We start from the raw sequence: 16,900 nt of genomic DNA, 5'->3' as shown, positions 1-16,900 counted from the left end.
ATATTGAGGTACTTTTGCATGAGTATTTGCATTTTATGCTACTTTAATCTTACAGGCTGCTCTTCCACATTTCAGAGGACTTTAAACGCATGATCAACAAGTATAATATGATGCATTACTATAGGTTAAACAACCCAGATGTATAGGTAGATAAAATGAGTCCAACCTGACCACCTACCAACCTTAAAATGCTGCTTACACATTCATGTATCACTAATAATAATAATCCTGTAATATAATATAATAAAAAAACACTCTAAAAAGGGGCCGCTGTGTATTGTGAGTGCTTTTACTTTTAATGCTTTCAGTAAATATCCTTGTGTGGCCTGAAGTTATTTATTTAAACACAACCACCAGAGGGTGACATAAAAGCTTTGATATCACCTCTCAGATTCTAATTTTCCTTCCAATCTCAAAAATAAACTTTGGATCCATCCTCTTGTATATTAGTAATATTGTACTAGTTGTGCACATATAGCCTTGTTTGTAAGTGTTTTAGAGGAAACATTTGTGGTAGGGGCAGATTATGCATTTATGACAAAACAATTTATGCTATTGTCCCAAAATCACAAATTACAGTTTGCCCTATGGGGTTTTACAATCTGTACAACATTCAACACCCTCTGTTCTTAGACCCTCAATCATGGTAAGGAAAAACTCCCCAAGAATCCCCTTTTAACAGGTAACAATGGAAGAAACCTGGCTAAGGCTGAGCTGAATGACAATCAGCACAAATGACAAATTGGGTGAGCTGGTGGTGACTGAAGAGTGTGTTGCTTAATCCTGCTTGGAAATGTGGTGGGAAGGTTCCCAGTGCTGACACACTGCCTCTGTGGTGAGTCCATGTTCAGTTTTTGTGTCCTGTATTCCTCTGTTACAACCTGAACAAAAAGTGATGTTAACATAGAGCAAACACTCATGATAGACAGAACAATCATTATACCTAATAATAAATGACACGAGGTGGTCTACCACAAATCACATGATCCCCAAATGCTGCTGGTTTAATAGCATACTCTCCATATCTGATATTCTGCTCAATTAAAATTTACAGGAAGCATTCATTCCTTATTTATAAGACCTTATTTTAAGCAAACATTTATTATTCAGTGGGAACAGTCCTCCCTGAAATGTAGCCTTTTTGAAAGTGTATGTGATATTTGAAATTAATTTGAGAGAACATTTTCTACAATACTTTTGGTCATGATGATGAGAATTTCTTTTAAATGCTTTGAGCTGAGGAGTTAATGTTGGCTACAGTTCATTTCATTTCATGCCGTGTGTGGCTTTTGATCAACACAGTCTCCAAAATGATCTAGTATATTAATGTCAGACACTTTGTGTTGGTTTAATGCACAGTGAAATCACTTTTTTATTGATCGCAGATACATTTTTCTTAGATTCTGATTAAGAATACTTACATTGTAAACCTTGCATATCATACTTGTGTAATACTGTAACTAAGGCCATGCCAATATAGCACATTTAATTTGATTAACAGTAAACACATACAGATGTCAAGTAGTTATATGACCACTATAAAGTCAATATAGTGCCACACTAGCAGAGAAATGTCTTGAAAATATACTTTTTTTATAAACCTTTACATCCCCACATCACCAAAAAAAAAAAAAAAAGAAAGACAAGAAAAGAAAACACTGAAAACAAATATGAAAGCCAGTGTGGCAGCCCCCTTAATTGGTAGGCTAATTAGGTCAGAGTCTCAGACTGTCTCAGCTAATTTTAGTTTACTTCTCTCAAATGGCAGTTTCATGGCAATTGGAAAATTGCCATGTTTACATATTTTTGGCGTTATGTTATTTTTTTGCTATTTCCTTGTTGTACGTGTTTTCTCTTGGGCTTATACTAATGTAGTCTGACCAGACTTACGTGTTTCAGTAACTATTACAAGTGTTGTAATTAATTTGCAGTGTGGGAAACTGTATTTCCCATGTCTAATAACTCCTACTAATAATTCTTATTGGCTGATATTAGGTGGAGAATATTTACCAATAGTTGAACTCTAAGTGAGCCAATTACTTACTTTATAAACTTATTTTCTATTATTATTTTAAAAAAACATGCACACATCTACCTACATAATGAAAATATAACCCATTGTGATATCTGAAATAAAATCATCTGACTCTTTGACTGGAGCTATTCCATAATATTGCCAACCCAGACTAGTCTAACTTTAGGCTATTAATTCAACATATATCAATATATTGTTTATCCATAATAATTAAGCAGCTATACTAAAATTTCTCCTCCACATCATTCCCGATTTTTTTTTTTGTATATATATATCATAATAGCTGATTGAGGATTTTTTTTATTTTTTATTTCTCTCTGTGGGTATGACAGTTGATTACGCCAGCGCCGTGCTTTTATCTTGATAGCGGCAAGCGTGTGTCAACACTTCCGCCAGTCTCGTGTAGAAACCCAGGCTTCGTGAGAGCGAACGAGCACACTCGGCTCACGCCTTCGAGTCGGCTCCCCCGGCCCGGTGTCCGCCACAGCCACACCACCCGCCGAGGAAAAAACGTTTGAGAAATGTGTCACCCGTGTGCGGAGGTGGCGAGAGACACCAGCTTTAATAAAACAGGTCGGTTTTTTTTTTATTAATTTTATTTCTCTAACGTGTGTGTGTGTGTGTTTCAGGGTGATTTCACTGCCGCAGTTTCGCAAACTGGGCATCGGTATGAGGACATCCTTTCCCGTCGCCACCCGGCCGCCTGTTGTTGAGGAGAAGCCCATTTTATAGGGGGAAAAAGGTCGCTCACTGGGTTAGATTTACATGTTATGTTATTAAGACTGCGCTGCTGTCAGTCTCTTATTCTCAGATGAATAGCTGATGAAATATTCTTGATTTTTTTCAGTAACGTTTGGTCCACAGTTGGAGGCCGGCAAACGTTACATTATTCTGGTATCATGACAGACAGTCGTACCGTTTAACAATGGATTTTAATTTTTTATATATATTATGATCTGTCTGATACTGTAGGTCGTGACAAACAATGAAGCACTGTTTTTATATTTTTGTGAATTAGTGTTTTTTTCCTCACGGTATTTTCATTATGACACGAATATTGCAGTAGTATTGTAGGACATAACATGCTTTTACGGGTGTATATGGCTGGCGTGACATTTGTATTATGTCCCTGTAAGATCCTTTTTATAGCGTTTCTTTTTATAAGGGCTTAATGTGCCCTTAGTCAAATTATATTATCAACATATGCTTTTGCAAGGGGGTTTCGATTGACTCTTATCTGTGTGTGTTGTGAGCATGTGTGTGTGTGTGCAAATGTGGCATCACCAGTGCTGTCATTAAAAGGGAATTGGCTTTTTTTGTGGGCTAGAACCAGTTAGACCTGGATAAGACTGAAAACAATGTCCTGTCTGCTCCATGTCTTGATGTCACAACTGTACTGTTGCCAGAATTGGGCAGATGGGTTGAGAACAGAAGCTATCTCTCATCTTCTACTGGTGGCCCGAGGAGAAGGTTTTTTTTTTTTTTTTCCAAGGAACAGGAAAATGGTGTTTGTGATCTCCTTATCAGCTGCAGAGAACATGAACCCTTTTACCTACAGTACGCCTGTAACGTCCACACAGAATGGGCTTTAGTTAGGACCCAGCAACAGGCAGATGGATAGAAATCTAAATGACATTCACTTCTTAGATGCATTTATTTGTGGAAAGGTTATTTATGCAGAAGAGAGAAGAGATTCAATTCCTATAGTCAGGAGTTTTGTCGAAACTTGTTGTATTTTCAAAACCATAAGAGACTTCCTTGGTAGGGTTGCACAGATTTGATTTGCAGTATTGGCATGGAGGCCGACATTGACCATATTAAGGGGATCAGGTGTCAGCCTTGCATAGCCACAATAAATATAGTTTCTTTGTCGAATTCATTTTACACACAGCATCCCGCACACTCAGTGTTTAGCACCACAACAATCCCTGGCCTCATGTTACCTTACATAAAATGGGTGTCAATCAGTTGCACGCAGTGTGGTGTTGGAACAGTAATTGGGATCAGCAGATATCCTGAATTAAGGTATCAGAATCGCATTGGGATAGAAAAAGTTGGAAGTGTGCTCTCCTTTTTCAGTTTAAGTTGTGCACTAGTGCTGGAACTGTCAGTTAATCTACTAATCGTCTTTTTAATTAATAATCTATACAGAAAATCCTGATTATAATTTCTTAAAACCCAATGTGATGTCTTGTCCAGTCAAGACCCAAAGATATTCAATATACAGTGATGTCAATTAGGAAATGATTACTGTCAAATGGCAAAATAGTTGGAGATGTCTTAATCATCTAATTATGTCAGCTCTCTTGTGTTCCCATCAACAGCAGACGTTCAATATGAGATGGTCTGAGACTCTTTTGGTCCTGTCTTAAGCTAGTGTGAGACTTTTGGTTTAGGTTGAATATTTCCCTTAAATCTAGACCAGTGTGTGTTAAGCAACAACCACAACACTGGAATCTGGATATAATGGTCTCAACAACTAAAAGCTGGTGAAAGAATCCCCAAATGTGTCATTCCCTATTGATTGCCCATCCATGCTGTATCATAGGGTGTGTACTGTCAGGACAGAATTACTCAGTAAATGTGCAAGGCCCTCGTGTTGCTAGCACTGAAGATCCTTTCGGTGTATTCTAGCCCTTAAATGGGAATCTGAAAGTTGTTTCAGGGAGAATATTGAGAGATATTCCAAACACAAAAAGCACATATCAAACTAATGGGATGTAATGAATGTTTGGAGCCAACTATTAGCGGTATGGTGATGCTGGCATTCATCTATCTTTCCATTCATCTATTTCCTAAGCCACTTATCTTCTTAATGGTTGCAAGGGATCTGGAGCCTATCCCAGCATGGATTGGGCGAGAAGCAGTGTACATCGTAGACATGTTTCTAGTCTAACACAAGGCTAACACACACAGAAGAACAAGACTACGGGTTGAGTTATGCTTAAAAATAAGTAGTTCTTATGATGTTTTGTCCAACCTCGTCGGGAATCAAACATGCTGGCGGTAGCGGCGCACAGTGTATCCTTGAAGACATTCATGGTATTGAAAGCTAGCGAGAGATGTTCAACCCCTGATTCCTTCCTCACTTCCGCACAGCTGGCTTCGGTGTAAAGTGGGTGTGAATGAGGGATTGTGGGTTTTGGACAGAAATGGTTGGACACAGAAGCCGATGCGAAAGCAAATGTACCTAACCTCCTTGTCTTAAGACCCAATTGAAGGGGGAACGACTGCAAAGAGACATTTCAGTCAGTTTCTTTATTTTTCTGTTCGACTGTAGCTTTAGTTGAGAGACACTAGTGTCCTTGAGTGAAATTAGAGTTGGCTCTGTAATATATTGGCTCCCACAGCGACCAGGTTCACCTGCACCTCTCTCAGCCCATGTGTCAGAGCCTCATCAACAAAGACCGCCTACACAAAAGCAGCTCTGTTCAGGGAACAGATTCAGGAGAAAGGTAACGGAGTAAGGATACAAGCAGGAAGTGCAGTCTCGCTGACCTCCTGTTTTTTTAATTTAGGACATCATGGTATGGTGGTATGGTGAGAGTGATCTAATAGCTGTATAGTTCATCAAAGTGGAAGTCCTTGGTTGAAATTGTGGAGTCTTTAGGGGAGATGGGTCAGTGGGATGCATAGACAAGATAAGCTGCTTGCAGACTGTTGTTTATTTTCCTGTGCCAGGATAATAACAGATCTTGGACATTCTTTTAAACTAAAGATATTAGGGACTCTGATTATGTCACAGGATCTGGACTTGGTCTGGAGTGAAGCTCTTCTAAAGCTTGAAGCTTTTATTTTAAGACATGCTACGTGAAGTTTGTTCTGACAGTTTATCTGATCTTGTCACTTATCAGTGAAGTCACGAGACAGGCCAGTATCTATAGTTTGAATTGGGGAAAACGCCTACTGCTTCAAATATGTCTGCAATCTGTGTTTGGCAGGAAGAAAAAGTGGAAGTGAGCAGGTTTTTCCTTTAGTGTGTGTTGTATAACCACAAGGTCACACTTTCAGCCTAAGCATATTTAATGTACTGTTCTGGTCTTGGAATGGTCACATTTAGAGGTGGGCAGCTGTTAGGGTTACTGTGTGTGCTGTAATTTCTGAGTTGAAGTAAACAGCAACCTAACAGAAGAGGCCCACAGCGACTGTACTGCCATTCTGGTTTGAACTGGATAAAACAAGGCTTTCTTTTTTAGCAACTTGACCAGCTATCCTCTTTCATCATTTTCCTGTAAGTAAAGGGTAATCTGAGTGGACAGGGAGAGGATTTTTTTTTTTTAAATTAACTCCTCCCAACTTTGTATTAAACTAAGAAGCAGACATGATAAGACCATGATATTTGGATATTCTCTATATACTACATGATTGGGTTTGTCCACATCAGACTTATTCTATGGTTAACATTAAGTGTTGAAACACATAGAATAGGGGAAATAAACTGCTTAGATTGCTGTATTTATTGCATTACTGACACATTTACTGTATGAGGAAGTAAAATGGTGCTTTGACAGATGCACTCAAGTGTAAATAGACGTCTGGGCTTTTGGTTTTATGGTGTATTTGTTACGTGGTCAGCAGCCTGGGCTTTTGGTTTCGTGGTTTATTTGTTACGTGGTCAGCAGCCTGAGCTCACTTGGTATCGCTTCCATTTTGCAGAGAGTTTCACAGTCAAAGTTCAAGTTGTTGTTCTTGGCTTGATTTCAGTATTCCCATCCACTCTGATACTTTATTCTCTGTACTTTTAAAGGTCCAGTGTGTAACATTTGGGAGGATCTATTGGCAGAAACTGAATATAATATACATAGGTATGTTTTTATTAATGCCTAACTACTTGAAAATGAAAATTGTGTTTTGATTTAATATGCCATTTTTATCTACAGAGGAAGCGGGCCGACTTCTATGGAGTCCGCCATGTTAAACCGCCATGTTTCTGCGGTAGCCCGGAACAGATAAACCAAATACTGGCTTTGGATAGGACCTTTCGTGTTGTTTGCAAGTTTTGCAGCCACTGTAGTTTCTCTTAAATGCTTGGAATGGGAGGGTGAGGCAAGGGTGTTGCAATTAGTAACTACACTGCTAGATGCCAGTACATACTACACACTGGTCCTTTTTAAGAAGTGAAAAATACCATTTCACAAAGCTCATCAGGAAATAGTCATTCATGTTTGTATGTTTTTTTTAGATGTTGAAGTGTTATTTGACATTATTACTCTAAAGAAGAAAGTGTGAAAGCACATCAGAAGATTCAGAGAAACAGTGACTTGTATGAACATGCGTGCTGTGTCAGAATTTGTGGTCCTTTTGCTTCTGGCTTGCTCTGCAGTCTCTGAACAACAGTGTGCTGTCGGCACATGCAGGAGGCCCAGGATATCCTGATGCACAGCAGATACACAGCAAATGTAATGACTGTGTCTCTTTGTGTGCAGCTAGTCTGGTATACTCTTGGCCTTAAACATGCTGACCGGGGCTGTATGTATGATGATGATGAAGATGATGATAACTGAATTGAGAGTTCAGTCTCTAAGTATAGGATTTATTGATTTGCCTGAACCAGAACATAGAAAGATCTGTGTGTGAATCTGTAAAATATTTAAAGTTACAAGCAGTTCTATTCTTACAATATAAGAAACAAAGGGAGTCAAAGAGGTTAAACAAGGCTTACTAACTCCACTGCATTAGATGTAAAAGAGCAGAAGGGTGAATGTCTAAACATTATCATTTTAGCTGTAACTATACCATACTACACTCAGACATTTAACATTTTAGATCTAGTCTTGCATCATTGCTCTCTACATTAAGGCTGGTGGTATACTAGGGTGTGAGGTGTCAATTAGTCCATCAACAGAAAAGTAATTTGAAACCATTTTGATTTTTGATTCATAGTTTCTCATATTCCAAGCAAAAACTTAAAAGGTTTGCAGGTTTCTGCTTCTGAAATGTGATTATTTGTTTTTTTTCCTGTTTTTATATAACGGCAAATCATCAGGTTTAGTGTTGGTTGGGCAAAACAAGTCATCCCTTCGGCAAGTTTTTATGGGGGGTCATTTCATCGAATAACAAGAATCATTTGTTGCATCTCAAGTTGTGTTAAAATACCTGAATAAATCTTTAAACTGCTTGTTTTGTCTGACCAATAATCCAAACTTGACATGTCGCCAACTAATTCCCTGTTTTCTTTGTCTTTTTAGATAAACCATCATGATTCCCATCACAGAGCTCCGGTACTTTGCTGACACCCAGCCAGCATACCGTATCCTGAAACCATGGTGGGACGTTTTCACCGACTACATCTCAGTCGTCATGCTGATGATTGCGGTGTTCGGTGGTACGTTGCAGGTCACACAGGACAAGATGATCTGCCTGCCTTGCAAGTGGGTGGTCAACAAGTCATGCGAGACCATGCCCTTCCCAAATGTGAGCACCACCAATGCACCAGAACCCAAAGGCATCCAGTATGACCTCGACCGTCATCAGTATAACTATGTCGATGCTGTCTGCTATGAGAACAAACTACACTGGTTTGCCAAATATTTCCCCTATCTGGTGCTACTCCACACCCTTATCTTTCTGGCCTGCAGCAACTTCTGGTTCAAGTTCCCCCGCACAAGCTCTAAACTGGAGCACTTTGTCTCCATCCTCCTCAAGTGCTTTGACTCTCCATGGACAACAAGGGCTTTGTCTGAGACCGTGGTGGAAGAGAGCGACCCCAAACCTGTGGGAAAAATGAACGGGTCAATGGATAAGAAGGCCTCATGTGTGAGCGAGGACGTCGAGGCTAGCGTGCCCATGCTTCAACGAACAAAGTCCAGAATTGAACAAGGAATTGTAGATCGCTCTGAAACTGGGGTTTTAGACAAAAAAGAAGGGGAGCAGGCCAAGGCTCTTTTTGAGAAGGTGAAGAAGTTCAGGATCCATGTAGAGGAGGGCGATATAGTGTACCGTCTTTACATACGTCAGACCATCATCAAAGTAATCAAGTTTATACTGATCATTTGCTACACAGCCTATTATGTACGCAACATCAGGTTCAGTGTAGTGTGCTCTGTGGACATTCAGAATCTAACAGGGTACAGCACGTTCTCTTGTGCCCATCCATTAGCAACTCTTTTCAAGATTTTGGCCTGTTTCTACATCAGCTTGGTGGTGGTTTATGGTCTCATCTGCATGTACACTCTTTGTTGGATGGTCAGCCGCTCTCTCAAACGCTACTCCTTCGAATCTATTCGCGAAGAAAGCAGCTATAGTGACATCCCTGACTTGAAGAACGACTTTGCCTTCATGCTACACATGATAGATCAGTATGACCCTCTCTACTCCAAGCGCTTTGCGGTCTTCCTGTCAGAGGTGAGCGAGAACAAGCTGAGGCAGCTGAACCTGAACAATGAGTGGACGTTAGAGAAGCTGAGGCAGCGCATCACCAAGAACTCCCAGGAGAAGCTGGAGTTGCATCTGTTCATGCTCAGTGGGATCCCAGACACAGTGTTTGATCTGATTGAGCTGGAAGTGCTCAAGCTGGAGCTTATCCCTGATGTAACTATCCCACCGATCATCGCCCAGCTCTCCAACCTGAGGGAGATGTGGCTCTATCACACACCAGCTAAAATTGAGGCCCCAGCTCTTGCTTTCCTGAGAGAGAACCTAAAGTCTCTTCACATCAAGTTCACAGACATCAAGGAGATTCCGCTGTGGATCTACAGCCTGAAGAACCTCAGTGAGCTGCACTTAACCGGGAACCTGAGTGCTGAGAACAATCGGTACATCGTCATCGATGGGCTTCGGGAGCTCAAAAGGCTTAAAGTGCTACGTCTGAAAAGCAATCTGACTAAGCTGCCACAGGTGGTGACAGATGTGGGCGTGCACCTCCAGAAGCTCTCCATAAATAACGAAGGCACCAAGCTGATGGTGCTCAACAGCCTGAAGAAAATGGTCAATCTGACAGAGCTTGAGCTTGTTCGCTGCGATCTCGAACGCATTCCACACTCCATCTTTAGTTTGCACAACCTGCAGGAGATTGACCTGAAGGACAACAATCTGAAGACAATAGAGGAGATCATTAGTTTCCAGCACTTGCACCGGCTTGTGTGCCTGAAGCTGTGGTACAACCAGATCGCCTACATCCCCATACAGATCGGAACACTTACCAATATGGAGAGGCTGTATCTCAACAGGAACAAGATAGAGAAAATCCCCAGCCAGCTTTTCTTCTGCCGCAAGCTGCGCTTCTTAGACCTGAGTCACAACAACCTGACCAGCATCCATGCTGATGTAGGCTTCCTTCAGAACCTGCAGTACTTCGCTGTGACAGCAAACAGGGTAAGAGGCAAAGCTTCCCTTGAATTTGTACAGTCCATGTTTTCATTTTAGTGAAAGCTAGAAATGTAATCTGTCTCCACCCCTCCATCTTTCTATCATGTGTGAACAAGATTAGCTCAAAGGCCAGATAAGGTATTTACAAAGGTCAGCGCTTAAAAATGCTTAGATGTTCATAGATAGATTGGGAGTTATGGCTTTAAAGATAACCACATGACTGAGGGCTTTGGTAGTTGTGTCATTGTGTATTGTCAACAGATACTTTGCTGGATATTTTGGGGGTTTTAAAAGTGTCCTGGACAGTTCAGATTTTTGGTCCATGTAGAAGTTAAGAAAATGTTGAAGATACTAATATAATCTTGGTCTGTTTATCTGCTTCCTAGAGACTGAAGTGACAGAACACATGATTCAGTAGCACACAGCAGTCAATTCAAATTTATGCTAACTGCTGACACACACTGTTTTTTTTTTTTTCTATCAAGCTAAGACATAGATACATTTTTTCTCTGAGACCACATTATGATTCTTTGAGCATGATGTACTCCTTGCCCTTCTCACAGTGTAATCCAGCCTCTCCGCTTTAGAGAAGCAAATGGCTGATAAAACTGTTCCCATCTCCTGTAGACTTCCTGAGAAGTTAGCTAAACCCTCAAAGTGGGCTTTATTTAGGATGTTGTTTATCTCAGTTGCAAAGATATTCACCTTAAATACTTGCTGTGCCAAATCCTGCCATCACACTCAAGGCTGGGTTAGTCCATTTGGCTTATTTAAATTTGATCATTCTAGTCTTTTCAAAATGCTGTTATGAATTTTATTCTGCTGGCTGTGAATAATTTGAGAAACCGCGTTCTTCTGAAAACAGCGCCAGGATCATGTGTTTTCAGTAAAGGCTACTATTACTGCCGTTTTATTGTGTTTGCTTGTACACCGAAAATAGGTTCCAGCAGGTTTGTGTGCGGCCAAAAATAGCTCCATTAAATGGGACCCTTCTGGTGTCTCTTGTGTTTTTTAACCCTCTTTACACCGTGGGCACATTATCAATTCAAATGAGTTGTGTAATTGTGAAAAATGTGTCTATGTAGGCGTTTTAATAGGATGTGATTTCAAACAAAAAGGAAATATAGGAGAAGGACTTAATGGAAAATAAGCACACAAAAGGTACAAGAGTACATGACTGATTGTTGATTTTAAATGATTTGTTGACACCATGTAAGCCATTTTTCTTTTCCAGTATCCTACATTTCTAATGAGACTTTTCGACTTGACAGCAAATTCTTACTGCCCTTTAATCTTATTTAGATTTTATTCCAGCGTTGAGGGTTGTGTTGTGTTATCTTTTTTAATTTGGTGACATAGAGCTGAACCATTCTCCAGTCACTACAGTGGAGAATCATTTCCTTTATGCCCTTTGCTCACCTCTCAAATCCCTGCCTCATTTGGCCAAGGCATATGGATTAAAAATTGAACAACTGTCTGATCATTGTTAACTTGACATCCTCCATTATTCTGCCTCTTATCCTCTCCAATTCAGATTGAGACTTTGCCCCCAGAGCTGTTCAAGTGCAAGAAGCTGCGTACGCTGAATCTGGGAAACAACTGCCTGCAGACGCTGCCGTCACGCTTCGGAGAACTCACCGGGCTGACCCAGCTGGAGTTGAGAGGGAACCGTCTTGAGTGTCTCCCAGTGGAGCTTGGTGAGTGTCGGCTGTTGAAGAGGAGCGGTTTGGTGGTGGAGGAGGACCTGTTCAACACGCTGCCATCGGAAGTCAAAGAGCAGCTTTGGAGGGCCGATAAGGAGCAAGCTTGAGCCTAAGCTCAGTGGAGAGCTGCAGAGGAGAGAAGTTTGATTGGAGAAATAAACGAGCAGTGATTTTGTTTATAAAGGCAGGCAAACATTGAGAGGTTTGCAGGAGTGATGGCCATGCCAGTTCAAAAAAAGTGACACCCTATTGTTTGGTTGGTGCTTGGGGCGTCCCTGGCTGGATCTATGAATGGCACGGATGTAAAATTTCAAGACCTCCAGGGATGTCTTTTTGGAAATCACTAGTATCATGTTCGCCAAGGAAAATTCTCATGACTAAGCTTGGTGATTAAAGGTGGTGCAGTAATGTGGCTTTTCTGTAATCATGAATATAAAAGCAAGGAAGCAAGCAGGTGATGTCGAATATGCATGTGACAGTAGGACCTTGCTGAAGCAGACCTGTTTATTAGAGAGAACCAAAAAAAATAAATCAAGAAAAACTTTGCACGATTCAGCCTTGCCGGTGGGCTAAAACTATCACTTCTTTGCTGATCATGTGATACATGCACAAATTGAACATGCTCAAAGCAGTGTTTGCCTGACCTTCCTCTGGCCTTGAGACTCAAAATTTTACTTTTGAAATTTTTATAGTTACATTTGCAGTTGCGCTGCAGTGTGGCTCAGAATACTGACAGATGTTGGTGAATAAATTATAGTGCCACTGACAGCCAATTTGTTGAGGCATGAAAGTTTGGTCCTGTGGTTTTCTCCAGTGTTCGGAGACATCTTTTTATGTGAACAAAATGACTCTGTGATGAACATCAACAGATCATCCCACAGCTGATCTCACAGCTTAGGCCTTAACTCAGAGGACTGATGAAACGGCATCAGTGACAAGCTGTCAAATATTCAGCAGGAACAAATGGTAACAAACTCTACAGTACAATGTCTAAATACCCTCCAGTTGTTAATTTATAACGTCTGCCTGTGCGGCAGCATTTCTTGGCTTTGTGGGAGCTGTAATGGAGAAATGCACCATGTGAAACAGGCGTTACCTTATTTTGCATGACTAAACATAATTTACATTACTGGTGTGTCTTGTTATCGGTTGTGTGATTTGGCCACTTGAACAAGGTACAGAATTTAGCTTGACTTCAGACGTTACCATACATTGGTATCATGTTTGAGCCTGTGAAACTTTGATTCAACATTCAAACAATGTGATCAAAATCCAGTGAGTGAGTGAAAGCCAGGAATCCAGCCATTTATTTGTTGTTTTGTTTGAATTTATTTTAAGCGTCTTATGGAACATATATCTGTAGTCGAAGATCTTAAGTGACCTTTGGTCGATTGAAGGCTAATACATGTTGCTTCATTGACTGGATAGTAATTACACAAGGTGTTTGCGCTTCCCGTATTAAAGCTACAGGCTCACAAACATTCAGAAAACTCCCTGTCAGAGTTGATTTCTTTGTCTGTATTAAATTTAAACACATGCAAGCTTACACAGTGCTAATCTCACAACCATTAGATGACCAATGAAACAAACCAGAATCAAGGTACTTTTTTTAATGATCAGTATGATTTTGAATTATGAGCTCTTAGATTGATTATTACCTCTATGGCACCTCCAAGTGGATGAACTCCTGCAGATAGGAGAGTCTTAACTAGCTGCAAGGTACTGCCAGTCTCCAAAAGCAAAGTGTTGGTGACTCAGTTGCACAGCTGTTTGTATACTAGCCCTTCTATTTATCATGCTCAGTTTACTCCAGGGGAAACTGGACATTCGTCAGTGCTTTGTTTATCCGAAAATAAGGACAAACAGGAAATTACAGAGCGAAGGAAACTGGTTTTGACCGACCTACACAAGGGAAACATTTATTCGCAGAGAGAGTATGCAGAATATGTGATTTCCACATCCATGGTCCAAATTAGTGCAACATGCTTTGTCTGCTTGAAACACTTTTCTTGTTAAGACCTTGGATTTAATAGCATCATTTGGAGTAACCCTGCTATGTTTACTCCAGCCAGGCATCTTGTTGCTAATATATGGCCTTATCTTTTACAAGCTGTATGCCCTGTTAATGATCACAAACATCATGTTCATGACTTGTTTTTTTCACGTGTTGTAAAATGTATGGCTGAAATGTGTAATGTCTGTTGTTTCATACATATCAGTCATATGGTATGTGGTCTTATTGTTACCAGCTGTTTTCTTTTTTTCTTTTAGCTTTTTTAAGCGATTTCAAAGGAAGTTTCACTGTAATCATACAATTGCACCTTTGTTCACAGTGAATTTTGTTTCACTGAGGCCTTTGCTGAATCCAAATGCCCTTCTAGGGGTCATTAGTGAATTTCTCCCTACGCAGTCCTGTTCTGAAAGAAGAGCCTCATTCTTGAATGTGTTGACTAGCAAACAGTTTTAAAGTTGGAAGCAAAGGTCACAGAAAAGGAGCAGATGACACCGGAGAAAGGCGGTAATGCAAAGGAAATCTCAGCTTGTCTAGCTTGTGTAACATTTTTAAAACATAAGGAATGTATGAAGTTGTATGTCCACCTCACTCTGGTTTAGTTTCTGTGGTGCCAAGAAAGAGCAAGAACATGTTTTGCACTACATTTTGCAGATAGTGACCTGTTGGATTCCAAGCTTTGAATGCAAATAGGCAAGTAAATCGAGCACTAGCGCATTAAACTGCAAAAAGATTAATCTTACAGTGCAGTAGCTGCCGGTGGATATAGGGACAGGTCGTAGGACAACTTTTACGTCACTCCAAAGTAAATTTGATATAGTAACATGGCTCCTCGTAGTGGTGCAGTGCAGTTGTCAGTGCTGCTGACACTAAAAGTCTCCCTCCTGCAGTGCACCACAGAGTGTCAGATTAGGACGTTCAAACAATGCCTGTCAGTTATTGTATCAAGTGTCCTTAACCTCATGTCATGAGAGGTTGGATAGTCACACAGCTAAATATACCGTTAGAAAAAAGGTCTGAGCTTTATCTAACCTTAAATTCAGTTCTAGTCTATTTTACTCTTGAAGTTGAAGAGTGCCATAGAAGTCTTTCTCAGGGCATCACTGGGAAGTCATTCAAACCTTGGATTTGCTCTAATTGCAATATACATATAGATTGGGTCATATATCTGGCCTTTCTCCACTTCTGCTTCAGCAATATGACTCAGCCAAATGTTTCTGAGTGTCACTTTTTCCTGCTAACATTTGGATTTATATTCGCCCTAGTCATTGTTTCTGACCTCCAGAGCTGTGACTACGGCCTTGGCAGCCACTTCCCTATTGAGTCACAAGATGAGCACATTTAACCTGCGGTCCCCACTCCCTTTCCTGCGTGTTAGCGTCAGCGAAGGACTGAGATGAGGTCAGTCAGCCATTTGCGGAGCACCAAAAGGAAGGAAGTTTTCGTGACTAATACAAATTCCACTTGGTTACGTGAAAACTGTTATGCTAGCACTTTAATTAGTATCATGTCAGAAGCAAACCATTCTCATCCAGACACTTTAAATAATCCTTTTTATTCATTCTGTGCATATGCGCCAAAATAGTTTTGCTTTGAAACTTTCTCTGTTAAATGTTTTTAAAGTACAAAATATCAAAAATGGTCTTCTGTTTTTGTTTTTATGTTATGTATGCCTTAAGTAGTGTAGCGTGTGAGGCCGCATGATAAGGGTTTTACTGCATACAGTGAATTTTTTTTTTTTTTTTTTCTTCTTGTTTGGACTCTGCTCCTGTCCCCAAAATACAAGACAGGATTTCACAACTGAACAGGAAGAACTATCAACAGAACAATCTTATATACTGTAAATGGAGGTGAGCTCACCCTCCAGTGTGGGCATTGTGTGTAGCAGTACACATCATTGTACTGTTAATATCTGTAATATTTCTGAGGTGTGTACATTGTTGGCCGGTCACATACCATTTCAGTTGAATCCACAAATCGCATAATTCAACAAAAAAAAAAAAAACTGCCATAATTGCATTGACATCTAATCTCTACCTATGTATAAAGACTTTTTTTAAAATCCATGATTGTATTTACTATGTACGATTAATTCATCTCTGTATTCTGATGCCTGTAGATCAGGGATATATGAAAACAGTTCCCTTTTTTCCGGGGGGTTCACATCCATTACATCTTGAAGCGTGAGTTTGTTGATACTGAACTTGTGTGCATTATAGCCATACAGAAAGCCACCAACTTTAACCCCCTAACAACAGTCATTGTTGAATATAGACTGTAAGCTGGATGGACAGTTTTAATCAGCACCGTCTGTATCACACGTGATAAGGCCTTTATTAATGAATCGTTGCCAAGTGGACTGAACACTGGCTTTTTAAGCAGGACGTCTGTAACTATGGACAACTGAACTTTGATTTCCTAATGTTCAGACCCTACTTTTGTACCATTCTGACACGTGATAATAAAATAAACACTTAACACTAAATCCTGTTGCAAAGAGTGGTAATTGCTCATCTGGTGGATGGGTTCTTCTTTCAGGGGAAAGTCTTGAGCACATTGCTGAGAATTTGATTTTAAATACTTAAGAAGAAGTAGGCTAATAGACCCGTTTCTCTGCTGACATTTTGACTTGTGGTTTAATTAATAACATTAACCATGGCTCTGTTCTATTAGATGTCCCAGTAAGTAATTGGAGTGAGCCAGTCATGTTATTAATTACACCTGTGCTTTGCCTGCTGTGATAAAGTTATCGAGTTTTATCTCTTTCTTACAGGGATTATTGATGACACTGCTCCTCAGGAGCAGTCGGGGTATCAGGTCAAATTAAGTAATTCAAATTTAGAA

General features: G+C 40.2%; 1 protein-coding gene across 1 annotated transcript; it reads left to right on the top strand.

The window, feature by feature from the left end:
- Window positions 1–2,435: 2,435 nt before the first annotated feature.
- lrrc8aa (leucine rich repeat containing 8 VRAC subunit Aa) lies at window positions 2,436–16,541 on the top strand. The gene is made up of 3 exons (XM_051413044.1): window positions 2,436–2,608; window positions 8,224–10,348; window positions 11,877–16,541. Exons 2-3 carry the CDS (start codon window positions 8,234–8,236, stop codon window positions 12,150–12,152), a joined length of 2,391 nt encoding a protein of 796 aa, XP_051269004.1. The 5' UTR covers window positions 2,436–2,608; window positions 8,224–8,233; the 3' UTR covers window positions 12,153–16,541.
- The last annotated feature ends 359 nt before the right edge of the window (window positions 16,542–16,900 follow it).

The sequence above is a fragment of the Dicentrarchus labrax genome, unplaced genomic scaffold (assembly GCF_905237075.1).
Source record: "Dicentrarchus labrax unplaced genomic scaffold, dlabrax2021, whole genome shotgun sequence".
Lineage (NCBI taxonomy): Eukaryota > Metazoa > Chordata > Actinopteri > Moronidae > Dicentrarchus > Dicentrarchus labrax.
Note: the sequence above shows the minus strand (reverse complement) of the source record. Positions and strands in the feature narration are given on the sequence as shown.